This window comes from Macrobrachium rosenbergii, chromosome 2, assembly GCF_040412425.1.
Source record: "Macrobrachium rosenbergii isolate ZJJX-2024 chromosome 2, ASM4041242v1, whole genome shotgun sequence".
NCBI classification, from domain to species: Eukaryota; Metazoa; Arthropoda; class Malacostraca; order Decapoda; family Palaemonidae; genus Macrobrachium; species Macrobrachium rosenbergii.
This window is the reverse complement of record NC_089742.1, coordinates 89168354-89196345: the sequence shown is the minus strand read 5'-3', so window position 1 is coordinate 89196345 and position 27992 is coordinate 89168354. Positions and strand designations below refer to the sequence as shown.

Here is a 27992-nt window from a genome sequence, read left to right as displayed (position 1 = left end):
TTCTTGGTCTCGTTTGACTCTTTTTATGTTTCTCGGTTAGTTTGACTCTTATACTTTCTTGGTCTCGTTTGACTCTTTTATGCTTTCTTGGTCTCGTTTGACTCTTTTATGCTTTCTTGGTCTTGTTTGACTCTTTTTATGTTTCTCGGTTAGTTTGACTCTTATACTTTCTTGGTCTCGTTTGACTCATTTATGCTTTCTTGGTCTCGTTTGACTCTTTTTATGTTTCTTGGTTAGTTTGACTCTTATACTTTCTTGGTCTCGTTTGACTCTCTTATGCTTTCTTGGTCTCGTTTGACTCTTTTTATGTTTCTTGGTTAGTCTGACTCTTATACTTTCTTGGTCTCGTTTGACTCTTTTATGCTTTCTTGGTCTCGTTTGAATCTTTTTATGTTTCTTGGTTAGTTTGACTCTTATACTTTCTTGGTCTCGTTTGACTCTCTTATGCTTTCTTGGTCTCGTTTGACTCTTTTTATGTTTCTTGGTTAGTTTGACTCTTATACTTTCTTGGTCTCGTTTGACACTTTTCTGCTTTCTTGGTCTCGTTTGACACTTTTCTGCTTTCTTGGTCTCGTTTGACTCTTTTTATGTTTCTTGGTTAGTTTGACTCTGTTGTGCTTTCTTGGTCTCGTTTGACTCTCTTATGCTTTCTTGGTCTCGTTAACTCTGTTGTGCTTTCTTGGTCTCGTTTGACTCTCTTATGCTTTCTTGGTCTCGTTTGACTCTGTTGTGCTTTCTTGGTCTCGTTTGACTCTTTTATGCCTTCTTGTCTCGTTTGACTCTGTTGTGCTTTCTTGATCTCGTTTGACTCTTTTTATGCCTTCTTGGTCTCGTTTGACTCTTTTTTTGATGTTTCTTTCTTAGTTTGCTCTCTTATACTTTCTTGGTCTCGTTTGACTCTTTTATGCTTTCTTGGTCTCATTTGACTCTTTTATGCTTTCTTGGTCTCGTTTGACTCTTTTTATGTTTCTTGGTTAGTTTGACTCTTATACTTTCTTGGTCTCGTTTGACTCTTTTATGCTTTCTTGGTCTCATTTGACTCTTTTTATGCTTTCTTGGTCTCGTTTGACTCTTTTTTTATGTTTCTTGGTTAGTTTGACTCTGTTATACTTTCTTGGTCTCGTTTGACTCTTTTATGCTTTCTTGGTCTCGTTTGACTCTTTTATGCTTTCTTGGTCTCGTTTGACTCTTTTTATGTTTCTTGGTTAGTTTGACTCTTATACTTTCTTGGTCTTGTTTGACTCTTTTATGCTTTCTTGGTCTCATTTGACTCTTTTATGTTTCTTGGTTAGTTTGACTCTTATACTTTCTTGGTCTCGTTTGACTCTTTATGCTTTCTTGGTCTCGTTTGACTCTTTTATGTTTCTTGGTTAGTTTGACTCTTATACTTTCTTGGTCTCGTTTGACTCTTTTATGCTTTCTTGGTCTCGTTTGACTCTTTTTATGTTTCTTGGTTAGTTTGACTCTTATACTTTCTTGGTCTCGTTTGACTCTTTTATGCTTTCTTGGTCTTGTTTGACTCTGTTGTGCTTTCTTGGTCTCGTTTGACTCTTTTATGCCTTCTTGTCTCGTTTGACTCTGTTGTGCTTTCTTGGTCTCGTTTGACTCTTTTATGCTTTCTTGGTCTCGTTTGACTCTGTTGTGCTTTCTTGGTCTCGTTTGACTCTTTTTATGTTTCTTGGTTAGTTTGACTCTGTTGTGCTTTCTTGGTCTCGTTTGACTCTCTTATGCTTTCTTGGTCTCGTTTGACTCTGTTGTGCTTTCTTGGTCTCGTTTGACTCTTTTATGCCTTCTTGTCTCGTTTGACTCTGTTGTGCTTTCTTGGTCTCGTTTGACTCTTATGCTTTCTTGGTCTCGTTTGACTCTTTTTATGTTTCTTGGTTAGTTTGACTCTTATACTTTCTTGGTCTCGTTTGACTCTTTTATGCTTTCTTGGTCTCATTTGACTCTTTTATGCTTTCTTGGTCTCGTTTGACTCTTTTTATGTTTCTTGGTTAGTTTGACTCTTATACTTTCTTGGTCTCGTTTGACTCTTTTATGCTTTCTTGGTCTCGTTTGACTCTGTTGTGCTTTCTTGGTCTCGTTTGACTTTTGTGCTTTCTTGGTATCGTTTGACCCTTTTGTGCTTTCTTGGTCTCGTTTGACTCTCTTATGCTTTCTTGGTCTCGTTTGACTCTTTTGTGCTTTTTTGGTCTTGTTTGACTCTTTTATGCTCTCTTGGTCTCGTTTGACTCTGTTGTGCTTTCTTGGTCTCGTTTGACTCTTTTATGCTTTCTTGGTCTCGTTTGACTCTTTTATTTTTTATGTTTCTTGGTTAGTTTGACTCTTTTATTTTCTTGGTTAGTTTGACTTTTTCTTGGTCTCGTTTGACTCTTTTATGTTTCTTGGTTAGTTTGACTCTTATACTTTCTTGGTCTCGTTTGACTCTTTTATGTTTCTTGGTTAGTTTGACTCTTATACTTTCTTGGTCTCGTTTGACTCTTGTATGTTTCTTGGTTAGTTTGACTCTTATACTTTCTTGGTCTCGTTTGACTCTTTCAAAAGCCAAATCCTTTCTTTAGCTTCAGCGTCATACTTTTATTTAACTTCTGGCTGTTCATCTGTCAGGTTGTCTTGCACTCCCCAGTGGAACTAATTGTATTTTCATTTTATTCTTTGACAAAGTCTGGAATGTTCTCCTTCCTCTTGTGTCATTTTCCAAGGAGGAGAGGCGGCGGGGTTGTGGGGGGGCGGGTATTGCTATTGTGCTGCGAATGAAGGATGTGGCAAGAGATGGGTAAAGAAGCGTCAAGTCATTAAAGGTGTGAAAGTGGTGAGGTAATTGCCGTGGCATTGAAGACAAAAAGAGTCATTATCATTTTGAGGCCTCCTTGGGCGAGGATCTCAAGATGTGGTAGATTTATAGCTCCTTTTAGGGTGTCGTCCTTTATTCTCTAGTTCTCCGAAGTATATCACGTCCCTGTTGGTGGCTGAATAAAGCCATGACAGAATCTTCTCAGCTTCAGGGACTTTGCAATTTAAAACTATATTCGGATACATTTGGTGAGAATGTATCTCCCTCATATTCTGTCTGGTTGATGCGTTTTTAACTTCCGATAAAGGCCTGGAAAATCTAGTACAAGCAGGGAGATATGAATCGTCTTCATTTGCTGTTCTGTCTTTATTATTTTTTTTAATCGTGATGACTGATACATTTATTGCTGTATGTAATGGAAAGGGAAGGTGAAATGTTGGGCCGTGTGTCGATGTACAGTGTATAACAATTCGGTCACAAGTGTAAAGTTTGGATGGTATTTGTAGCAGCTGTACCTTCAGGCGGGCCCTGCACACTGAGCTCAGAACCACACGCTTGTGAAGTTATGCTTCTCTCTCTCTCTCTCTCTCTCTCTCTCTCTCTCTCTCTCTCTCTCTCTCTCTCTCTCTCTCTCTCTCTCTGTGAAATTGTCACAGCCTGTCGAACACTTCATTGTTGTGGAATATTAATTAAGTTCTTAGCTGTTCGTTGTGCTTTTGTTGTGACTGAAAACATGAAGTGAACGCTGTTCCATTGGTGTTGCAGTGATTATTGTTTATGTTGGTCAGTGTTGAGCGGGAAAGTTGCCAGTGGTCCGGTGGTTTTGCCGTACAACTCATCAAGACGTAATTGGTCAACTCAGAGTGAAAAGAATTTATCACAGACAATTGGAGAGAGAGAGAGAGAGAGAGAGAGAGAGAGAGAGAGAGAGAAACTTTGTTTTTATTTCTCCTTTTTGATGTGTATTATAGAATGTTATGTATTGTCATAACTCGTCAGTAACTATATTTCAAGAGTGTTTCCTAATGTGCCAGCAGCGTGCAGGCTATAATAGTGCCGTTTCGCGAGGGAACGAAAGATCTGGACTGAACTTTGTAGTCGTGAAATGAAATAAAAGGGAACATTAGCCTACTTTGTGTCGTGTTGTGGGGGATTCCGTGGCCATTAAGTGAAAAGGATCGATCGCACTGGGAGCATTCCAATGGGCGTGGACGTTTTCTTGACATGGGAATTGGGCGTTGGGCAAGAGGGGCGACTCATGCTGCGCCCCTTCTGCGGCCACCGTCACACCTGCTGTAACGAAACGAGTACCAAGGTGAGTTTACAGGAACCGCAGGTGTTCTGACACTTGTAGCAAATATAATCTAGGTGGCGTTGCGCGATCGTCGGATGCCAGAGTGATCAGACCTGCGACAGCCTCATGACTTGGCTTTGTTTTTTGTTCGGGTTTTGAGTTGTTGGTTGAGATTGAACTTTCTTTTAGGATCATGGTTGTAGTGCGGGTTGAGGGGCTGTGTACCCTTATTTTACTTACGTTTGGTTTTCTTAGTTTAACCATTCCACTGAGCTGATTAACAGCTCTCCTAGAGCTGGCCCGAAGGATTAGATTTATTTTACGTGGCTAAGAACCTACCTAGCAACGGGACCTACAGCTTATTGTGGAATCCGAACCACATTATGACAAGAAACGAATTTCTATCACCAGAAATAAATTCCTCTAATTCTTCATTGGCCGGTCGGAGAGTCGAACTCTGGGCCAACAGTCTGGCTTTTTAGCTCTGTTGTCTTATACAATGAAGACTTATAAATTTGTAACTCCCAGTTATCGGGATTGTGACGATACAAAAACAGATCAACCAGAAAAGGCTTTCGTTGAGCTACACTGGAAGAATGACAATGATGGGTGTGAGTCATGGCTCATGTGGACCACTTCTAGGTCAAACAAAAAATGGTCCACCTGTAAGGGAGCATCACGTGCCCTTTGTACACTTCCAAGCTGCAGATTGTAATCAACACCTGAACGTACTGAATAACCGAACGGCGCCAGTGCCAAATCATCAGACCAAACTTTCATTTATCAGTCAGTCAGTCAGTCAACAGCTGAACCGAGTTTCACATAATATTGTTCCTCTTTAGCCATGAGTTTTTTCGTGTTTTCTTCAATATTATCCTCTGTTCCATTTCGATGTCAGTAGGCTTGTCCAAAGGAGACTACTACTTTATTTTTTTTTTTTTTTTTTTTTTTTTTTTTGTCTGATTAGACGGATGTGTGGCGACTGATACCGTTCGCCCTTTCGCTAACCTGCAGCCCCCGAATGGAGTATTACCGTCTACACACTCACTTTGCGGGTCTTACTAAAGGGTGTTTGCAGAGTCCCTTCGGCCCTCGGCTGTACTCAGTTTTAGCCTTTTACTTTACCTTTATTGCCGCTTCCTTTCTTCCATTATGCTGACCGAATCCTGTAACTAATACTGGACAGTGCATCTGAGGGGTTTTCTCCGAGGATCACCTTTTGAGCCGTGTGCTTCATGCCATTTATTTTGTAGATCTCTTTCTTGCCGTCCAGCCACTCTGACTCACTCTTTTCACTGCTTTAAGAAGCGTTGAATGGCTGCAAGTGCCTCACTGATTAGCTGTATGGCCTAAATTTCGTGATTCATCCATTCGTTAATATGGAGGCTACGCTTCCTTTTGTTTTCTTCTGTTTTTTTGACTATGGAAATTGAGTAGAGATCCCGTCCGCCAAGTTTTTCACTGAAGAGATTGTAATCATTGTCCTTCAGCGCGTGACAGCGATAAGTTTCCAAGTGAAATACTGTAGCAGGGCTTCAGTCAGTATTATCACCGGTTTATGAGACAATGTAGCGCATATTTTCTCCCAAAAGTTCTTTGTAAGTATTCGTCGGTCACTTTCTCCAATATTCTTTGAAGAGAAATTGTATTCTAGATAATGGTTCAATTGCAAATCAGCAATACTCACAGAACACCACCACTTTCATTTAGGACCTTTTTGCATAAACACCAGGTTTTTCAGCCACATAATTAGAGTATTTCACATTCAGTTGTGCGCGCAAGGGGTCTCTTCTTACTTCTCAAAAATATTCGACCTCTTATTGTTTGTTTTATGTTTGTACGTACAAATATGTACAAGAAATATTACCCATTTTGATGGATGCACGATATGTAGCCTATGCCGCTGGTTATTCTGAGGAGTTGAATGAAAAACAGACTCAAGTGGATATAATATCGAAATTGAAAGCTGTGGTTTTGCCCAAGGCTACGTCGGACCTTGCGAGTTTTCATAGTCTTGGGAAGGAAACGAAGGCCGGATATCCGAGTTATTAAGGAGTCCTTCACTGACTCCAAACCAAAGGGAAAATGATGCTGGTTTATTTCCAAATTACACGGCGGCATGTGCGGTTGCTGCCCTCTTCTTTCGGACACCAACGACTCAGGTCTTGCTCAGGTTCCCGAAGCGCTTTTGCCTGCAATTACAATTTTGTTGTGTCGTTAGTGTCACGCTTGTCGTCATCTCCAGATGTTCATCGTATCACTTGGTGCCAATGGTGGGGCCCTTGGCATTTATTCGGGATCGTAAACATGTTCTTCTGCCACACCTGATGTGCAACTTACATTCTTCTTCTTCTTCTTCTTTTAACGTGCTTTTTTTTCCCATTTTTGTATGGGGTAAGCACGATGCCTAAAACTTTTGATTTGGCTTTTGAAAACCGTGTCTCGATCGGCTGCCCCGCCTGACATCGCTTAGACCCCGGTGCGTATGTTAAAATACCCGACCCAACGCCCTTTCTTCCCAGCAGCGAGAAGTTGTTGCGCGGGTAGGTCGAGAGTTCGAGACGTGTGAGATGTTTGCTATGTTTTTAGAAGGTGTTGTAGTGGCTTTGTTTTGTGTGTGTATTTAGTCTGTAACACCCATTTGCTTTTTAGCAAACCTATCCGTTGATTACATACATAATCCCGGGTGTCTACACGGATAGCAAAGTGTCCGCCTCTGATCAGTCGGCTGCGGATTTGAACCCGCGCCACAGACCTCTACGAAGTCCGAAGCTGCTGCTGTAACCGACTGTACCATCGAGGCTCTTGATGAGCAACTTACATTATGGTTGTTAAAAGCTAAAACTACAGTTTTGAAAATGAACTGAAAAATAATGCTTCCTTCATTTGGGCCTCCTTCCCAAAGTCAGTGGCGATGTTTTTGGGGAAAGCCGCAGCGTTCACAACTTTATAAAGGATATGTATGTATGTATGTATGTATGTATATGTATGTATATATGTATATGTATATATATATATATATATATATATATATATATATATATATATATATATATATATATATATATATATATATATATACTGTATATATGCATAAAAAATTTTTAAATATTAAATATAATATATATATATATATATATATATATATATATATATATATATATATATATATATATATATATATGTATATATATATATAATATATGTATATATATATATACTGTTTATATATATTATACTGAATATTTTAAAAAATTTTGCTGCAGTATTTTTAGATTGTGAAATGTCTTTGTAAGATAGCGAGAGTGAGTGAGGGTGTCTTTTTAAGTGACTTGCTCTTGTTTGCGCTTTTTGAGGGTAGAAATATTGCTATAAACTCAATGTAACCGTCACGGTAAATTTGGTGTACGTTTTGGTTTTAAGGTGAGTAGATTTTGCTTTTAAGCCGGTGTGTGTTTATGTACAGCACATTTCTTATGGTCTATCAGCAAAATTGCTTTACTATGGCGATGTAGATTTCCATTAACTTGGAATATCGTTATATAAACAGTAAGAATAAACATCTTAAAACTTTGCAGACGTATTTTCTGCATCACATGGCTTTTCAGATATTGACCTACAAAACGTTCTCAATATTATGTTAATGCTGATGTATTCCGAAAATAAAATATTATACTTAATTACATATTTCTATAGCCTCAAAAATTTGTTTTCACAAGGTTTGTGCCATATATATATATATATATATATATATATATATATATATATATATATATATATATATATATATATATATATATATATATATATATATATATATATATATATATATATATATATATCATATATAAGAGCCCATAAAAATATATATAAAGGCTATATTTCAGAGACCAAACTGTCTCTCTCCCTATTTGCCTGAGGAGAGAGACAGTCTGGTCTCTGAAATATATATATATATATATTATATATATATATATATATATATATATATATATATATATATATATATATATATATATATATATATATATATATATATATATATATATATAAAATATAAGAGCCCATAAAAACTCCAAAATGTAGAAAGTAAAGGCTATATTTCAGAGACCAAACTGTCTCTCTCCTCCTATTTGCCTGAGGAGAGAGACAGTCTGGTCTCTGAAATGTAGCCTTTACTTTCTACATTTTGGCGTTTTTATGGGCTCACTTATATTTGAAGTTTCAACTCATATTTATACATATTACATATATATATATATAAAATATTTATATATATATATATGTATATATATATATATATATACATATATATATATATATATATATATATATATATATATATATATATATATATATATATATATATATATATATATATATATATATATATATATATGTGTGTGTGTGTGTGTACGTTTATGCATGTACATGTGTATTGTAGCATCAATCTATTGTTATGGATTGAGCTAGTTTATGCCAGCACCGGCTTATGCCCTAAGTGAGGTAAGATGTTACTAAGAGGTAGGAATCATGGTGTAGGCTAAAGGACCCGTCAAATAGCGGAGGCGGTGCAGTTTCAGCTACTTCATAAACCCCGTGAATGAATAGACGGACGTTACATAGACCTACTGGGAGGGCTCATCAGGAACAAGTCGAACCCTTCCTGTGCCATACACTATCTCTCTTACTGGCACTTGGTGTCCTCCTGGGTATGGAGGTCCCTTCATCCCAAAACTCGGCTCCTTCGTCGACCTCTTTGGTACCTCTCTCCAGCCTATAAAAAACACTTATGATGATGCACACTTTTCACCAGCCTAACTTGTGTCATCTCTTGGTGTCCAAACTCACCAGGAACTAAGATACACCTCTTCTCGTCAGCTAGGCTTTTGGACCATAACATCTTCCTACCCCCATAGTTCTCACTCTTTCAGGCCTCCGTACTACTGTACATATTTGATACGGAGGCAAGAAGTTTATCAAAACAGTTTCAATCTATTTGGTTCATTCGCCTTCCACAAATATACGTTTTACTTTTGCACTCATTAACTTTCTGTAGAAACTTTTTTATTTTATTCCTGACCCGTTACAAAGCCCTGTCATAAAATATCTTGCATCATACTGTAATTTAAATTTACTCTTGGATAATTTTCTTCCGTATTCCATGCTAACTTTCATCGGTCCATTTTCCAAACTTTCATTGACCATTATATGTGCACTGCTTTCCGCTTACACTTTGTACCTTCATCCGTTACAAACTCTTTTATACCTTCTGTTCAAACACCAGGCGCTCATGTTCCCTCCACGTCGTCCCACAACCCTTCCTCTTTTGTTGCTCCATTGCCTGCCGTTTCTTATGGTTCCATCTCTGTAAATATTTAACAGTCTCGGAGATAGACCGTAGCCTTTTGTGTGAGCCCCTCTCAAACTCTAAGCTAGCCTCTGCCGTCAACTTTTTTTTTTTTTCGCTCAATTTTTAATCTTGTGATCGCTTTAACAAAATTCCATCGATACCATTTGGACCCTGGCCGACAATAATACATCTTGTAATGAAAACTCAATACATATTCAATGCTTTATTCAGCTAAGATCCGACCTCAAAGGATGACAGAAGTCAACAGAGTAGGGTATATACTGGGAGTGCCAAAAGTAAACAAATACTGGATAAACTATCTCAACGTCGCATATCTGTCCATTCTATTCTACACATTATCGGTGCACGTTCATTCATACTGAAAATACAAAATTTGTAACTGCGGGAATATAGGTCTAGTATTCCTCTTATTTAGGATTGTCCTCTTTCTTGATAACCCAGTTCCGTGAGCACAGTAACGGTATGAAATTGAATAATGGCACTGCATTAGCTTACAGGATCTTCCCGCCCTACTTCAACGCTTAGTTATTTAAGATTGCACCACTTGAGGTAAAGTGCTCTCTCTCTCTCTCTCTCTCTCTCTCTCTCTCTCTCTCTCTCTCTCTCTCTCTCTCTCTCTCTCTCTCTCTCTCTCGTATTTCCTGTCTATAAAGTTCATGCTGCTTGCCCTCTTCTTTCTAACTGAGGAGATTCCCAAAGTAGGATAATATACTTCTCTTTCCTTGGAATTTCTTATTTTTTATTTCTTTTCCTCTTAAAATATTTAAGAGTATCAAAAGTTCCGTAGGGGGAGGAAGATGAGAATATTTTGAAAGTGAACATTGAGTTACAATTACTGTTACTCCCCCGCCCACTTTCTCTCTCTCTCTCTCTCTCTCTCTCTCTCTCTCTCTCTCTCTCTCTCTCTCTCTTTGTTTGCCCAGACAAGGAAAAGTATGCTGCTTTTTCCTTAGACATGGAAATGGTCTGCGCATAGTGTGGATGATGCGTGTGATTACAGCAACACATTTTTGTTGCTTATGATATGCACTATTTTGGTGAGCCCAAACTGATGCCGGTGAACCGACTCCTCTTCATTTTCTTGTCCCGAAGCCTTCCGCTGTCTGTTTATTTTTCGGATTGAGTGAACTGTGTGACATGAGACCATTTTGCTTCTTTGCCCTTTCATTCGCCACTTCTGCCTCCGGCTGTTGATGCATTGCAAGTGTGTATGGAGGGCAATGCTGGGGTGTCTTCAGTTGCACTTGATTTCATAAGCATAAATTGCTCATTGAGATGATCATAATGCTTCACCATGCAGTGCATTTTTTTAGTCACTGGGTAACACGCTTTCTTCAAAAGCTGATAAGAATTTAGCTGCCTTAAAGTTGAAGCGAAGGCAGCCAACGCACGTTTTCATTTGAAAGATTTAAGTGTATCTTTTCCCTTGTTATATAGGCTATAGCTAAACCAGACTCGTTTTCTCTCTTGCTTTCTCTCTCAGTTGCTGTAAATGTGTGTGTCGAGGATTAAGAGGAAGCATGTTTGAACACTGTCAATTGGGTTAAGGAGGGCGGGTGGGAGGGCGGGGGCGGCAGGCTGTTTCCTTTCTTCCCCCATTCGCTTTCGTTATGGTTCCCACGGCTGGAACAAAAAGTGTCGGGGCCCTTTTTGACCTCTACCTTCCGTCCCATCCTGTTTCTCCTGCTCTTCATTTTCCTCTTGTACGCGTTTGCTGCCTTGGCAGAAAAAAAAAAAAAGGCGACAGCGGTGCGATTATTCCCTGGAACGGAAATATTAAGGGTTGTTTAAAAAGGAAGTGACAAGAAGAGAAGTTGGGAAAACCCCTGGGAAGAATCGCTGCCACTCGCGCGCTCTCGCTCTTTTGTCATTGATGTCCAGTACCCAGTCTTTTTAAACTGTCCATTCTAGAATCGTGGCGCTACATGATTGGTGACACTTTCAAGCAGTCTTTGTGATTTAGGTTCAGTACCAAAAATTCATTCTTCTTTATCAATGGGCTTAAATGACGTGTCAATCTGCCGTACGTTAGTTATGCAGACTGCAATAGTCACTGGGCGAGTTCATTTGAATCCCGTACATACGAGTCATAATTATGGATCTTATGCGGACACAGATGGGTGCTGCATACGAGGTTATCTTAGATTTCACAAGTATTTTGTGTGTGTGTGTGTGTGTGAAATATGAATACATATATATTTATTACAAGTTTATTAACTTGTTGGGTCACGTGCACTTATTGTGCGTATTATGTTCCAAATAGTATTGTTTAGGAACCTCAGTTTGTGAATGATATGATTTTTGGCCTCGAAAGTAAGATTTTGTAGTTTGCCGATGATGCAACTTTTGTGGCAGTGACTTTCTCGTCGTGTACTGTATAATGAAGCTCATCTGCCTTTCTAAGGGTGAAAATGGTTAGGGCTGTTCGCCAACCGTTCGCCCATTTATTGATCTGCTGCTTTTGGTGACTGATGATTAAATATTTTATAGTTCTTTGTCACTTCTTGAATTCATTCAAATGTTCAGTTTTCAGCCGGTCGGTACGTTGATATTTTGCGTCATTATTTCCCCCCTTATCCCTTTTCGTCCAGGAGGGGTGTTGACTATACAGAAAACGGGATAATGTCATTGCATTCGTGGATGATCACTCCTGTGGTAAAAAAGAAAAACTGTTACGGCAACAATGATTTGCACTCACATCTCCAACGCAACGTGGTAACCTATTCAAATATTTTCTTGTGCGCTTTATTGTCTATATATATTTTTTCCTTTTTTATTCTGGCAATTATTCTGTGGATGCTGGCAGAGCAGTTTAAGTGACCTTTATTTGACCTCTGTCTCGCGAATGAGCTTGAATAATAGCATTAGTGGTAGTATCATAATTGAAAGAAATTTTTATTGCGATAAGATAAGGTTAATTGACATTTGGTTTGACTGACTAAGGCTTTTACGGCAGTGTTGTGCAGGGCGCCTCTGTCGCTCTCAAGGAATGATCTGTGGAAGTCGATGAGGAAGCTCCCGTGATGAACCGAATGAGAGGAGAGGCGCATTTGAGGCAGGTGGTAGGCGTTCCACCCACAGGTGTTTCCTCGTCACATCTGCTCGTTTCGTAATTCTTGTCTTCTCCGGTCATCAAGGCTCGGTTGATCTTGAGGTGATCTAGAGTCAGACTCTTCTCCTATAGTTATTTTTCATTCTTCGTACCTTCCTTCATCCATACTCGAAAACATGTACTAAGGCAAAAGACTGTTGTCCTTCGTCATGGTTGAGTAAATTTGCCTCGAGTTGAGAAAGTCGTTCCAAACGTCCTTTTCGTCATTTACATAAAATAAGATAAACTATCAGGACAGCGTTCGTGCTTAGCCACAAGGAAAGTTCTTTCGTCATTTCAACCAGAGACCGAGGTTCTTGGATCAGATTCATCGTCTTAGTCATGCCCACTTCTTGTTTTCATCCATTATGAAAAGAGAACAGTCTGTTGACAAAGTGGATGCCCTATAGTTTCCTCTCACTTGATTGTTAAGCATTTTGACATAACTGTACAGCACACACACACACACACACACACACATAGATCTCTAGTGATAAGGTACTTGAGACTAAAATTATGTTTTTGCCCTTCCATGGTTTGGTTCAGAAGTAGGGCAACGAGTAGTCTGGAGTCTTTGCTGAATGTTTCTCCTTTGCTTATCCGTGGCACTCTTATTTCAGAAAACAGTGGTTTCCTGTCGACTTGCTCGCTCAGCGATTGCACATAATCCAAAGACAGGTGGAGGTTTATTTTTCTCTCGTTTACAATTGGATTAAAGCACCAGTAACTCGGTGAAAGCTTCTTTTATACAGTTGGTATGTCTAAGCTTAGGGGCTGGGGTGGTTGGTGTCGTAATGGTACAGGCATGCCATTTGCTTGCTTACTTTTGTTTTCTTCTGGAAGGTGACGTTCTCTCTCTCTCTCTCTCTCTCTCTCTCTCTCTCTCTCTCTCTCTCTCTCTCTCTCTCTCGCACACACACACTTCATTTACATTATCCTTTGAGGTAAATCATGTATATAATTATGAAAGTCTTTCTGGCAAGTTAAGTCTTTCGAAGAGAATTAAGCTGTTCGTATTTTTGTGTAGAAGAAGAAATGTTTTGATGGGTACCTTCACTGCTAATTTGTTTGTCTGGAAGTCGTAATGGTCACCCCCTTTTTTTTTTTTCTTCCTGCTGGTTTTGTCAGAATCTAACCTTGTTTTGTCACAGTCCCAATGGTGGAGGGGACGGGGGGCGGCGTTTAAGGCGGGATTTTGTAACCACCCACCTCAGGTCAAGTAAGGTATGTAGAGTAGACCAACCTTGACTTAGTACAAAGGCCATTGAATTTCATTGCGGGAGGTCCTAGCGTTCTCATTCAGTCTTAATTTTGTTGTTGGTAGAAAAAAAGATAAAGGAGGATATTTCACGGGGGGATGGCCTGAACGCAGAAGGAGGGTAAACATGTTAGAGAGAAGACCTTTTATTTCGCTGAGGCTGTATTCGTTTGGACGAGTCCGAAAATGGAGCCTGGGAGACAGTGTAAAGAAGCGGTTGTGTACTGCCAAATACTGTAGTTGATGGAAAAAAGTAGTTTCCATGGGAAAAAAGGTGGTGCATTATGATGGTTATACCTTGTAACACTTGTCACCCAGTCCACTGACGCTGAATAGCAATGTCTAAAGCTCTCGTGAAAACAGCTATGGGACCCTCGAGTCAGCATTGCGAGCTTTATAAAGACTCTTGTTTGCTCGTAGGACTTTTATTTCTTGCCTTTTCTCCCACTATTCATCATGGGAAGAGTGTAATGAGTGACAACATAATATCAGAGGAATATTTCAAGGCAGCTTCTTAACTTTTACTGCTACTTTGTATACATACCGTAATTAGACTGGAAGGCGAGGACCCTTCAAAAGTTAACACAAGGCTACAACTTTTTTTCTTCTCATACACAAACAAGGAGTAATGAGGTCGAGATCTTCAAGTTCCTGTCTCCAGTAATTTGAGAAGGAAGGGAAGGTAATCTGAGGTGCTCACGTAGTGTGAATAAAAAGTTTATTTGTAGAGAAAGAGAACGATGTCTGGTTTTGCGAAGAAAATGTTCTAATTAGTCCAGATGGAATTTAGGGGAGTTTTAATTATTCAGAGGCTGGTCGATAGGTTTGCTGTCGTTGAGATCCTTCCGAGTTCTTCTGACTCAGAAAGGAAGACTTGTGATGCAGTTCATGCTAATTGCTATGAGGTTTCTAAGCAGGTGTTGCAAGTGATTCTTGTACATATTCCCTTCATGCAAAATGTCTGCAGTTGTGTTTTTCTTTATATTTAATAATGTGTGTGTGTGTGTGTGTGTACAAAGCTCACAGTCTGAAAGAATTGTAACACGGTTGTTAGCCACGCAACTGTATTTTGGAACTTAGCGATTTTATTTCAGGCTATTACCCGAAGGCATTGACGAAAATGAGAGTAAGCATTTGGAAGTGACTGCTGAGGATGTAAGGAGGCAGTCAAGAGCTTTACGAGAGGAATGGTTCCAGGAGTTGGGATCAGGAGTTTTAGTGTTCTCAGTGTTCATGTACAACATATTACGATCCAGTTATCGTTCCCGTCAGTCTGACTGCTTAATGCCTATGCTTGATGCATATATCGTAAATGTTGCCTGTTTGGTGTTATGGATTAGCTGTTGGCTTACAGAAAAAACATAAACTCTTCGTGATTTTTAAACCCAAAGTCAACAGGGAGGGGTTTCTTTCTATGTCACCGCGTCGCTTTTCCCTAGCGATCGTCCTTTCTTCTCTTTTTCTCACATACGCTTAATGGCTTACGCAAAGAGATTCTCTTGGAAGATGACACAACCTCGGATAACAGGGGAAAAATCCCGCTCTACCTTCCCTTGTGGGCATTAAGGGGATGGTGTGGGTGACGTGGGTAGGGGGAGGTCCGAGGTTATGGCAGTTACGCCTGGGTGAAGATGGGACGCAGACAATGTATAAAACGTGCGCTTAAGTTTGTGCTGCTAGTGAAAACGAAGACATGATGTTGGAAGATTCAGGATCTGAGACGCTGTGTGAGAGCTACTTGTGGAAACATGCCTTGTATGAGAAGTCGTAGTTGCCTGTCACTGATTATCTGTGGGTTTCGGCCATCCCTTTCATAGCCCTCAATAGAGCACCTGGTCTGGCCTTTGTTGTGTCACGGGAGAGTGAATCGCCAGCAGGAAATGACGTCACACCCCAACCTCTCCCCTACCTTAGTGGTCGTCCCACCTTCCTCTTGTGACGCCCAGGCTTCGGCGTCCCTTTATCTATTCAGTGTAAACATTCTTCATATTTATATCCAGACATTGTACTTGTTTCTGAATAGTTTGTAGCGGAATTCCGCTTCATACTTTTCGTCTTTTTCGAGGTGTTCGTCTGGTTGTCAATAGCAAAATCCAGCACGCCATTTTGTTATAAGTAAAGTTCTGCCTGCGGTGGCAAAGGTGCTCAACGCGGCCGCCACTTTTCTCACCGCTCTAGTTTGTCGCTTTTTCTCTAACCTTTTCTCAACCGCAGACTTGTGCACACCGAACGATAATCTCACATGATTTGTAGCATAGGGTTCTTTGTTTGGTCCATGGCTTCACATTGCTTTCCTTTCTTGAAACCAAATTCCGAACGTGCCTTCAGGGAGGCTTCGTTTGATGAAGAACACCATTAGTCGATAGTTGTAAGTGTCTTTTTCTTAAAAATATGTTTTAATGGGTAATATACTGTACGTGATGGGCCGAATATATTGATTAAAAACTGTCACCACGGTGGTCGAGTCTATGAAGCCAAGTAATGTTCGTGTTGTCTAATCATGACTCGTTTATTGGATATATATATATATATATATATATATATATATATATATATATATATATATATATATATATATATATGTGTGTGTGTGTGTGTGTGTGTATATATATGTATATGTGTGTGTGTGTATATATATATATATATATATATATATATATATATATATATATATATATATATATATATATATATATATATATATATATATATATGTAATCTGCCTCTTACACATGATGAATTTTTTTTTTTAACATTAAGCCACAAACATCGTCCAAACCTTGGGAATGACTTACTTCCAAGAATTCGAACTGCTGCCAGGTTTAGAAACGACGATAGAAATAGGTTATGGATAGACCTTGAAGGTATGCCCAAGGTATAGTGAACTAGACATTTGTGGCCGAGTATGTTGTGCTATCTCCCGTTGCGCAGGTCTTTCTGGTCTGTCATATATCATTTGAATATTTTTTGTTGTCTTCAGCAACGAAGGAGAACTTCCAGCCTGTCGCTTTTCTTGGCGAAAAGATTTTGGACAGTGAAGCGACGCAGACTCAGTCGCCGCCTTAGTTATGACGAGTGTTTCAACATGTAGCCTTGTCTCTCAAGGTAACATTCAGCAATCTATGTTTAAGACCTTAATTAAAAGCCTGGCACATGAATTGCGTAGAACCATCGTTGGGTTCACGCGTCTGTTTGCCACATACCAGTTGCTGAAATGAGCCAGCTATTAAATATAGGAGACTTCATATTGGACGGCCCTGAGTATGAGGGTTGCTGTGAATATTTCCGTTTCACCATCCAGTCTCCTCCTCCTCCTCCTCTTGCTCCAGCTCCAGCTCCAACTCCAACTCCAACTCCAGTCTTCTTCAGCCAAGACCGCTTCGTTAAGCAGACTGCTCCCTGTCCGCGTCTGCCCCTTCCATGGCACCGGGCCTTATTTATTTATACCCGTCTCAGAATCTACAAACCACGTCGTAAGGCCTAATCGCCGTAGAGATGGATCGTAGGGAAAGGATACCTTCCTAATCCTCAGTGAGGATGTTTGTTTGCGTCTCTCTCTCTCTCTCTCTCTCTCTCTCTCTCTCTCTCTCTCTCTCTGCTTGCGTGCGTTAATCCTTTCTGAATGAGGGGAAGTCTGTTTACCTTTTCTGTAGGTGCAAATGATTGGTTGTGGTTCTTTGAACGTATGACGGCGGCACGGCATGAAAGAAACGATGTGGTATACGGAAATATTGCTGTCAATGGATATTTTCTTGTACGGGAGACGTTATGGACATTTTCCTTTTGAACGCTGCCTTCTGTTGTCTTGTGGGCCTTTATAAGAAGTTTATTAGCCAGGTTTGCTCTACGGTGTTTTGGGGTGCGTTTGTAAGAAGATGCTTTTGCCTAGAAAACTAATTATTTGCGTAGTTAATCTCTTGAGACAATATAGCTGTCTATATACGATGGTCATATCAGAACGTTTGTGTAACGTCATATTTCTCTAAAGCTATTTTCATTAACACATGCATCTGTGGTTTTCATATCAGTAACGTCTGGCGCCAAATTTTATACACCATGTTTGTTTAGTATACAGTACAGTTATTTTTCTTTGAGAGATGATATTATTTTACTGTAACATCTGATGTCGTCTTCATCCCTTTGCATACATCTAACTAGTTTCACGTATGTCGTATATTACTCTTTCTGTATATACTTTTGTCTGAATTCTGCTATGTCCACTAACGGTGCAGAGCAACAAACAAGACACTGCTCAGTTTCACAATCATTCACTTTCGATTCGTGGACGACCACCTGTGCCCACTGTATAACCACTTCACACCTGCAGCAACGTGTCTAATCCCACAACAGATGTCGCGCCACTCACCTCATCTTGATTATACTCGCAAACTTCCTGGGTATTAAGTCCCTTCTTCCTTTACCTCTTCCACGCCTCCGATCCTCTCCTCTCCTCTCCTCTCCAGCACTTTTTAGGTATTCCTCTCCTCCTCTTTATCGTAGTAACACTTTCAAATTGTACACTTTTTCCCAAAGTATCGTTCTACCTCCTTTTCACATATGATAGCGCATATATATATATATATATATATATATATATATATATATATATATATATATATATATATATATATATATATATATATATATATATATATATATATATATATATATATATATACACACACAGTCTTGTTCATTATTACAACAGAGATGATTTGTGTCATTTGTTAACAGGAAATGAAAGAAGTTATAGTGACATTTTCTATGTGTCAGGATATGTAATGTCACAATTATAGCAACACCTATTTGTGTATTCTGTACAGTTTTTTCTTTATCGAAGGACCTTGCTGGCGTCACCGCATTCGTGGGTAACAATGGAACAGGATTTGAAGAGTGATTGTGTCTGTGCGTGGCTCCCATTCGAAAACGGATGTTATATTTCGCTGCTTTCTGGTCGGCATGAGTTTATTTAATGTATATTAACTGTTTTATAGATGTTACCGTCCTCCTCCTAGGGATGACACAGATACAGTGGTTCTTTTGATAAGACTTTTCGGAAAATGAAGTTAAAGGTTGAACTTCCTTATTCTGAAGTCTTGTATCAGGACCGAACTTGTACCAGTTGCATAAATAGATATTAGAACCCGTCCTGTTAAGTTTCAGAGGAGCTGTGCTAATATTCGAAACTCTGTTCACTCACAGTCATCTTAGATTTTCTTGACCCTTTTTCACATATGGGCAATCTGTGCCGAGGACATTTGCTGTACACTGCCCTGAATGGCTTTCTAGACTGATTCGTATGAATGTGTGGTCGTTTGATTATTAATGTGATAATAGTAATACATGAATATATTACAAGTGTTATACCTTGGAATGCTGCGGTAAGAGTGGTAATAATGCATTTGTTTTATCTAATCAATAGCTTTTCATATTGGTTGGTAACTTTATTGTAGGGTCTGTATTACTAGCAAGTTGTTGCCTGGCACTTAAACTGTCATTTTCATTGCAAGTAAAAAAAATATACCTTAGTTTTACCAGACCACAGCTGATTAACAGCTCTCCTAGGGCTGGCCCGAAGGATTAGACTTATTTTACCTGGCTAAGAACCAGTTGGTTACTTAGCAACGGGACCTACACCTTATTGTGGAATCCAAACCACATTCCTCTAACTCTTCATCAGCCGGCCGGAGACTCGAACTCGGGCCTAGCGAGTGCTAGTCACAGCTCTACCGACTCCCCAACGAAGAGCATTTCATTGCAAGTAAAAATCATGATGTTGAATACGGGTGGTCAGCTAGATAACATAAATCTTGTATAGTCCATGAATAGTCTTTCTTTTTGGCTTTGTGTAGCGATAAGTATCGTTTGGCAGACTCACAGTCTAGATGGGTAGACTTCAGTTATCGTCTCCTTCTTATGTTGTGAAAGCCAGGAGAGTTAAGAAAAATGGAAGACCCCCCCCATTTAGTATGTTGCAGATCTGATTTCAGGATTACGGAAGAAATAATAAACCGATTTTTAAGAAACTATATAATAGATGTTTAGGCTTTCAGTCCATGCAGAATTTCCCTCTTTCGGTCCATAATTGCGGTGCTTGCTAAGGCACTGACACGCGTGGAAGCAAGTATGCGCTGGTAGTGGTAGTTTTTACAGCATTGTTAATATTATTGGTCTCGCCGTAGTCTCCTGATTATTTGACCTGACATGAACCCATTTTAAAGGTGACAAGATATGAATATTCTCCAACTACTTTAATCCAGATTATTAATATTCAACTTGCCAGTTTCTTATGAGAAGCCGTTGGAATTCTTGGGACATATAATTGTTTTAGGCGAGCCCGTTCACACCAGGGCGAAACTATGCTACCGATGTCAGCAACGTAGCGTTCATAGCTTTTAAAATTGCCGGGCGCACAATTGTTGTGGACGTAGCTCGCCTCGCGCATGCGCACTTGGGTCTCGCAGCAGATGTTTCCTCCTCATGGCTTAAATCTAAATGTACTGTAAGTGTTATATTAACGTGGGGGTATGAAGTGTACTCGAAATAAAATTTTATTTCCAGTAGTGCATGGTCAAGTTTTATTATTATTATTATTATTATTAAACAGCAGCGCTTTCAAACGGGAGAAGCAAATGTTCAAAGAATATAAATGATTTCATAGATTGATATATAAGATAACTTAAATATAGCAGTAAAGATGAACAGATTAACAGTAGATGAATTGTTCGCAAACATTCATAGCTTTCGGTGTGAACACACGCATAGCGAGTGTACCTAGCATGGGTTTGCTTTCATTCTCCACCATTTTGGGTTTGCTTTCAATCTCCATCATTTTGAGCTCCTTTCATTCTCCACCGTCATTTTGGGTTTGCTTTAATTCTTCATCATCATTTTGGGTTTGTTTTCATTCTTCATCATCATTTTGGGTTTGCTTTCATTCTTCATCATCATTTTGGGTGTGCTTTCATTCTTCATCATTTTGGGTTTGCTTTCAATCTCCATCATTTTGAGCTCCTTTCATTCTCCACCGTCATTTTGGGTTTGCTTTAATTCTTCATCATCATTTTGGGTTTGCTTTCATTCTTCATCATCATTTTGGGTTTGCTTTCATTCAACACCATCATTTTGGGTTTGCTTTCATTCTCCACCATCTTTTTGGGTTGTCTTTATTCTCCACCATCGTTTTGGGTTTGTCTTCATTCTCCACCATCATTTTGGATTTGCTTTCATTCTCCTTCATTTTGGGTTTGCTTTCATTTTTCATCATCATTTTGGGTTTGCTTTAATTCTTCATCATCATTTTGGGTTTGCTTTCATTCTTCATCATCATTTTGGGTTTGCTTTCATTCTTCATCATCATTTTGGGTTTGCTTTCATTCTTCATCATCATTTTGGGTGTGCTTTCATTCTTCATCATTTTGGGTTTGCTTTCATTCAACACCATCATTTTGGGTTTGCTTTCATTCTCCACCATCTTTTGGGTTGTCTTTATTCTCCACCATCGTTTTGGGTTTGTCTTCATTCTCCACCATCATTTTGGATTTGCTTTCATTCTCCTTCATTTTGGGTTTGCTTTCATTTTTCATCATCATTTTGGGTTTGCTTTCATTCTCCATCATCATTTTGGGTTTCCTTTCATTATCCATCATCATGTTGGGTTTGTCTTCATTCTCAATCATTGTTTGGGGTTTGCTTTCATTCTCCATCATTGTTTTGAGTTTGCTTTCATTCTCCATCATTGTTTTGAGTTTGCTCTCATTCTCCATCATTGGTTTGTGTTTTTTGCATTCCCCATCATTGTTTTGTGTTTGCTTTCATTCTCAATCATCATGTTGGGTTTCCTTTCATTATCCATCATCATGTTGGGTTTGCCTTCAATCTCAATCATTGTTTGGGGTTTGCTTTCATTCTCCACCGTCATTTTGGGTTTCCTTTCATTCCCTATCATTGTTTTTGGTTTCCTTTCATTCTCCATCATCGTTTTGGGTTTGGTTTCATTCTCCATCATAGTTTTGGGTTTGCCTTTAATCTCTATCATTTTTTTGAGTTTGCCTTCATTCTCCACCATCATTTTGGGTTTCTTTTCATTCTACAACATTGTGTTTTGCATGCTTTCATTCTCCTTAATAGATTTGGGTTTGCTTTCATTTTCCATCATTGTTTTGGGTTTGCCTTCATTCTCTATCATTGTTTTGGGTTTGCCTTCATTGTCCACCATCATTTTGGGCTTCCTTTCATTCTCCAACATTGTTTTGGGTGTGCTTTCATTCTCCATAATAGATTTGGGTTTACTTTCATTTTCCATCATCGTTTTGAGTTTGCCTTAATTCTTCACCATCATTTTGGGTTTCCTTTCATTCCCCATTGTTTTTGGTTTGCTTTCATTCTCCATCATCGTTTTGGGTTTGGTTTCATTCTCCATCATCGTTTTGGGTTTGGTTTCATTCTCCATCATAGTTTTGGGCTTGCCTTTATTCTCTATCATTTTTTGGGTTTGCCTTCATTCTCCACCATCATTTTGGGTTTCCTTTCATCCTCTTACATAGTTTTTGGTTTCATTTCATTATCCTCCATGTTTGCTTTCATTCTCCACCATCATTTTGGGTTTCTTTTCATTATCTTTCAATATTTTGGGTTTATTTTTATCCTCCATCATCGTTTTGGGATTGCTTTCATTCTTCACCATCAGTTTGTTTTAGCTTTCATTCTCCATCATCTTGTTGGGTTTCCTTTCATTATCCTCCATTTTGGGTTTCCTTTCATTCTCGATCATCGTTTTTGGTTTCCTTTCATTCTCGATCATCATTTTTGGTTTGCTTCCATTCACCATCATTGTGTTGGGTTTGTTTTCATTCTCCATTTTTATTTTGGGTTTGCTTTCAGTCCCTGCCATTTGTTTTGCATTTGCTTTCATTCTCCGTCATTTTGTGTTTACTCTCATTCCTTGTCATCATTTTGGGTCTGTTTTCATTTTCCATCATATTTTTGGGTTTGTTTTCATCCGCCATCATCGTTTTGGGTTTGCTTACATTGTCCATCATTGTGTTGGGTTTACTTTCATTTGCCATAATCATTTTGGGTTTGCTTTCATCCTCCACAATCATTATGGGTGTGATTTCATTCTCCATCATTGTTTTGGGTTTTCCTTCATTCTCCACCATTATTTTGGGTTTGTATTCATTCTCCACCATGATTTTGGGTTTGCCTTCATTCTCCACCAACATTTTAGGTTTGCATTCATTCTCCACAATCAATTTGGGTTTGTCTTCATTCTCTATCGTTGTTTTGGGTTTGCCTTCAATCTCTGTCATTTGGGTTTGCCTTCATTCTCCACCATAATTTTGGGTTTGCCATCATTCTCCACCATCATTTTGGGTTTGCCTTCATTCTCCATCATCGTTTTGAGTTTGTTTTCATTCTCCACTGTTGTTTTGTTTTTGCCTTCATTCTCCACCATCGTTTTGGGTTGTTTCCATTCTCCATCATTATTTTGGGTTTGCCGTCATTCTTTATCATTGTTTTCGGCTTGCCTTCATTCTCTGTTATTGTTTTGCTTTTGTTTTCATTCTCCATTCTTTTGGGTTTGTTTTCATTATCCTTCATTTTTGGTTTGCTTTCATTCTTCACCATTGTTTTTGGTTTGTTTTCATTCTCCGTCATCATTTTGTGTTAAATTTCATTATTCATCATTGTTTTGGGTTTGCTTTCATTCTCCACCATTGCTTTGGGTTTGCTTTCATTTTCCATCATCGTTTTTGGTTTGCTTTCATTCTCCACCATTGTTTTTGGTTTGCTTTAATTCTCCATCATCGTTTTGGGTTTGCTTTCATTCTCCACCATTGTTTTAGGTTTGCTTTCATTCTCCATCATCGTTTTTGGTTTGCTTTCATTCACCATCATCGTTTTGGGTTAAATTTCTTTCTTCATCATTGTTTTGGGTTTGCTTTCATTCTCCATCATCAGTTTGGGTTTGCTTTAATTCTCCACAATCGTTTTGGGTTTGTTTTCATTCTCCATCATCGTGTTGGGTTTGTTTTCTGTCATCACTTTCACCACCATCGTGTTGGGTTTGTTTTCATTCTCCGTCATCACATTCTTTATTCTTCAGTCTTATGTATCATTCATGGGCCTAAAGCTGCTTTTATTTAATTAACCACTGAGACCACAGTGGTTTATCAGTTCTGGCCTTGCATTGTTCACTGTGCTTCCAAATTTAAATGCTTATAGTGTGTGTGTGTTTGTGTCTGGTAATTTGGGTGTTATACCATTCACAATATGCGCACATATGTGTGGAAAAAGCGAAATGGACTGGTGCGACAGTGGATGTATAGTAATACAGAGGAAGATGATAATTAGAGAATAATAAGAAATAAAAGAATTTTTTCTTGAGCTCAGATGAGAAGATTTTGTGAATAGATAAAGGTAAAGAAGCTGGGCACTGCTAACATTAGTGTCTGTTATTTAACTTCATTATTGACAAGTGCCAAGAGGGACTCTTCCAAGTTTTGACGGCGAAGAAAATCAAGCTCTTAGACAACTGGGCTTCGTGGTGTCTGCATGCTGTGGATGGTAGCTCTACTTTATGAGAAGCTGGAGTTCTGTGGTTAAGAGCAGTGTTCACTGAAATAAAACTTAATATTATAACTATATTGATGAACTTTAGTTGTCTTCATTTTGTTTTTCGTTTTTGTGCGCTCATTCCCGTGTGCAGAAGTTGACTTAACAGGTTAATGAATTACTTTTTTGGCTGTTTTGTATGAATGTGTGTGTATACAATAATAATTTGTGGTGTAATGGGGCCTGTGGTATTCATATTCGTCACACCATCATTCTCCGTCATTAAATAACGTTTTTGTTCTTTCTCAAAAGCCGTAAATCTCTCTAGCGGCGTTTTCATGGGGTCTCCATCGATGATCGTAGTTGATGCTATGCCGTCCAAAACACGGCCGAGACCGGCTGAAGATTTTCGGTCCGCGCGCACAATCACCGCTCGGCCATGCAGTGTAGCCAGTACACAGCCCATTATTCCCTTTGCTGCCAAGCAGCTGGGTGGAGTGAAGTCAGGTTTTCTTTGGTAGTTATTTTCTTTTGCTTGAATCAGAGGTTTGATGAATGTTGTTCAACATTGCACGAATTGAGGCCTTCTTATAACTGAGAAATGCTTTTCGATGGCATTTGAGTATATAATTGAATAAATTTGGAATACAATTGAATAAACATTTTATAATATTTCTTCAGCCACTTTTATTATGATAACGAAGAAATGTGCTGTTTGCCATTTTAAAATTTTGGAAACCGATATGGAAATATGACAGGTTTTCTGTGTGTGCGAGTGTAGAGCGAAGAAAGCGGGAAGGTCAGCAGATACTGTAGATACCGGTATGTGGCACCCTACTTGGTACAGGCGGGAAAGTGAGGTCACGGCCAAGTTTCACCGCTGCCTTACTCCTACGTCCTATCGGATGCCCACTCCAAGTCCATGCCCACCTATATCCCTCAGTAACCGCTAGCCAATACGCGCGCTCTCTCTCTCTCGTTAGGTAGTGTGCGTACACGGTAAATACAGTGCAGTTTTCTTAATGTTAAGAGGAAGGTTGTAAGGTTTCTTTTGAATGTACTATTCTCTGCACACGCAATGTACCCCACTTACGGGGCTTCGCGCCGTTTTTTGTTCCTTTTTGGCAGCTCAGCCTATGTCGTCACGAAGTTATTGCTAGGATTCAATTTGTTTTGGTACTGATCAAATAAAAAACATCACAGAAATTGTCTTACGGCAAATATCCTATACGGCAAAGTTTCCCACGGCGAAAATTCCCGAGGCGAGTTTTCCTACGGCAAAAATGTTTACGGCGAATGTTCCGGATACGGCTCCATGCCCCAGGGACACTATCGCTCTCCTAACGACATCTCAATTCATAATGAATTTCGCAAACTCTTGTACTTTATGGGTAACAAGATCATTTCGTGCCAACATTTTTGCTGTTATATCAGCGCAGTGCTTGTGTATTTCGTCCTTCTCCCAGCCACGGTTCCAGGCTTTATAGGCACCAACTTCTCTCTTCTTTCTCTGTACTAGGCCACACCACCTTGATCTGCTTTTTCAATTGTATTGACATTTTCTACCATTTCATCCATTCTTACTTGCCATGTAATGCAGTATATCTCTACCACTTGCAATGTAGTTTATTTTACTTTATGTGAGACCACATTTCACTTCCATAATGATGAGTTGACTAGGCATTCCTTCTACACATTCCATCTTTGCTCCCTTAGACTCTTCTGGACGTCACGCCTACAGAAATGCCCAGACTCCCTCTTCTAGCCTATTTTAAAGACTCTCTCTCTCTCTCTCTCTCTCTCTCTCTCTCTCTCTCTCTCTCTCTCTCTCTCTCTCTCTCGTTATCCGTAGCATCCATTTCCAGCGGCCTATACGAGTCTTGCTTTCTGTTTTCACCCATAATGGTGTAATAGGTTGGCACGAGGGCATTTTGTATACTTATGTTAATTATTCCTTGTACAGCTCATGATTTCAGTTTGATCAAGTTAACTGTCTATCTCGAACTAATAGTTGCACAAGAAACCTTTGTTAATGAAGAAGGATAACGTTTAATTGTACATTCTGTAGCTAAAATTTGTGCAGGTTTTAAGGCTTTGTTTTTAGCTGATTTATGAAACAATGATTTGATACCGCAATTTTTTTTTCATTTTGTTAATATAAGTTTTTAAAAATATTTATTAACATTCTACTACTGAGTAGAGAATGGAATCTCGAAATATGAAACTTGCAGAGTGTGTGTGTGTGTGTGTGTGTGTGTGTGTGTGTGTGTGTGTGTGTGTGTGTGTGTGTGTGTGTGTAAGGAGCACCGCTCATCTAACGTTTCTCCTTCCTTTTTTGCAGGGCGTAAATCAAGACAAACTTGGCATCTACATCAAGAGTGTTGTTCCTGGAGGCGCCGCTGACCAGGTTAGTTGTACACCCTTGTTTTTATTCTCTCTCTCTCTCTCTCTCTCTCTCTCTCTCTCTCTCTCTCTCTCTCACACGTCGCTTTACTTCCTCATGATTTTCTCGATACTTCAGTATTTCTTCAAAATATGATCATGGTGTTTTATAGACTTTGCGTCAATTTTTAATTTTGTGTGGTTGAATTTAGTTCTCTTACCTTATCATATCCTTTTGATATCATTCCATTTTCCTTAGAATTTGAATAACCGGCTGGCAACCTGCCTTATTATGCAGTTCCATGAAGTCCCCTTATTGGGAACCGTCCAGGTTGTCGCTTACACTTATGATCGTCATCGTTATGTTATGGTTGTTGACATGTTGTATGTTCACCAGGGTCTTGGATCGTTTCAGCGCCGTCCTTGAGATCCTTGCTGAAATACTGTAAATCCTTTTTTGCAGGAGCCTTGTGAACAGAACTGATGTCTTCATGAAATCGAATTGGCCTACCTTTGGTAATAGGTGTTTTCGGAATTCCAAAGATTACAGCATTAGATAAAAGAAAAATAATTCCATGCTGGCTCATTTTTTAATCATTCTCGACTATTTTTCCAAAACAATTTTTGTGTTGGGAGTTCGGGCGAATTTTCTGACATTTAAATCACATTAAAATGTTTACAACTAAGTTTTAAAGGTGTCTCCTTGATACTCTTCACCACCCTTTACTCGTCTTCTTCCCCTTAATGATTACATAGACAATGGTATTAATTACAGAGACTATCTTTTTATTTCTGCTTTGAACCAGTCTTTATTTCTTTTTCACTTCTGGCAAACTTCTCAGGAATAAGAAAAAAATGATTCGCGTTTCTTTCCAGTTACTACTTATAGTCGACGGACCGTTTCCTCGCCTATTGCCGGGCTCTTCAGTAATACAACTGCATGTCTGTTGGTAATTTACTCCTGAAGACGCCGCCAATACACAAGGAAACGGTCCATCGGCCATAGTAAGTAAATGGAGAAAGATGTGAATAACTCTTCCTTATTCCTGAGAAGCTTGCCTGAAAAGAAAAGGTAGTAGTATAGTAGACTGATTCAAAGTATAAATAGAAAGATAATCTAAGTAAATAATACCGTTAATTTCAATAGGAATTGCAAAAGTGATGTAATTATGCAGATGTACCACATGGAATGCAAAACATAATGATTTCTATCCAGTGGTTCATTTTCCCTGCGATACATTT

The 27992-nt window shown here is 39.0% G+C and overlaps 1 protein-coding gene across 1 annotated transcript in view; it reads left to right on the top strand.

Moving 5' to 3' along the window:
* cno (adherens junction formation factor afadin) overlaps positions 1-27992 on the top strand; it is a 696676-nt gene that overhangs the window by 584174 nt on the left and 84510 nt on the right. Inside the window, 1 exon segment of the mRNA XM_067122056.1 lies at positions 26710-26775. Within this exon segment, the coding sequence (XP_066978157.1) occupies positions 26710-26775 (66 nt within the window).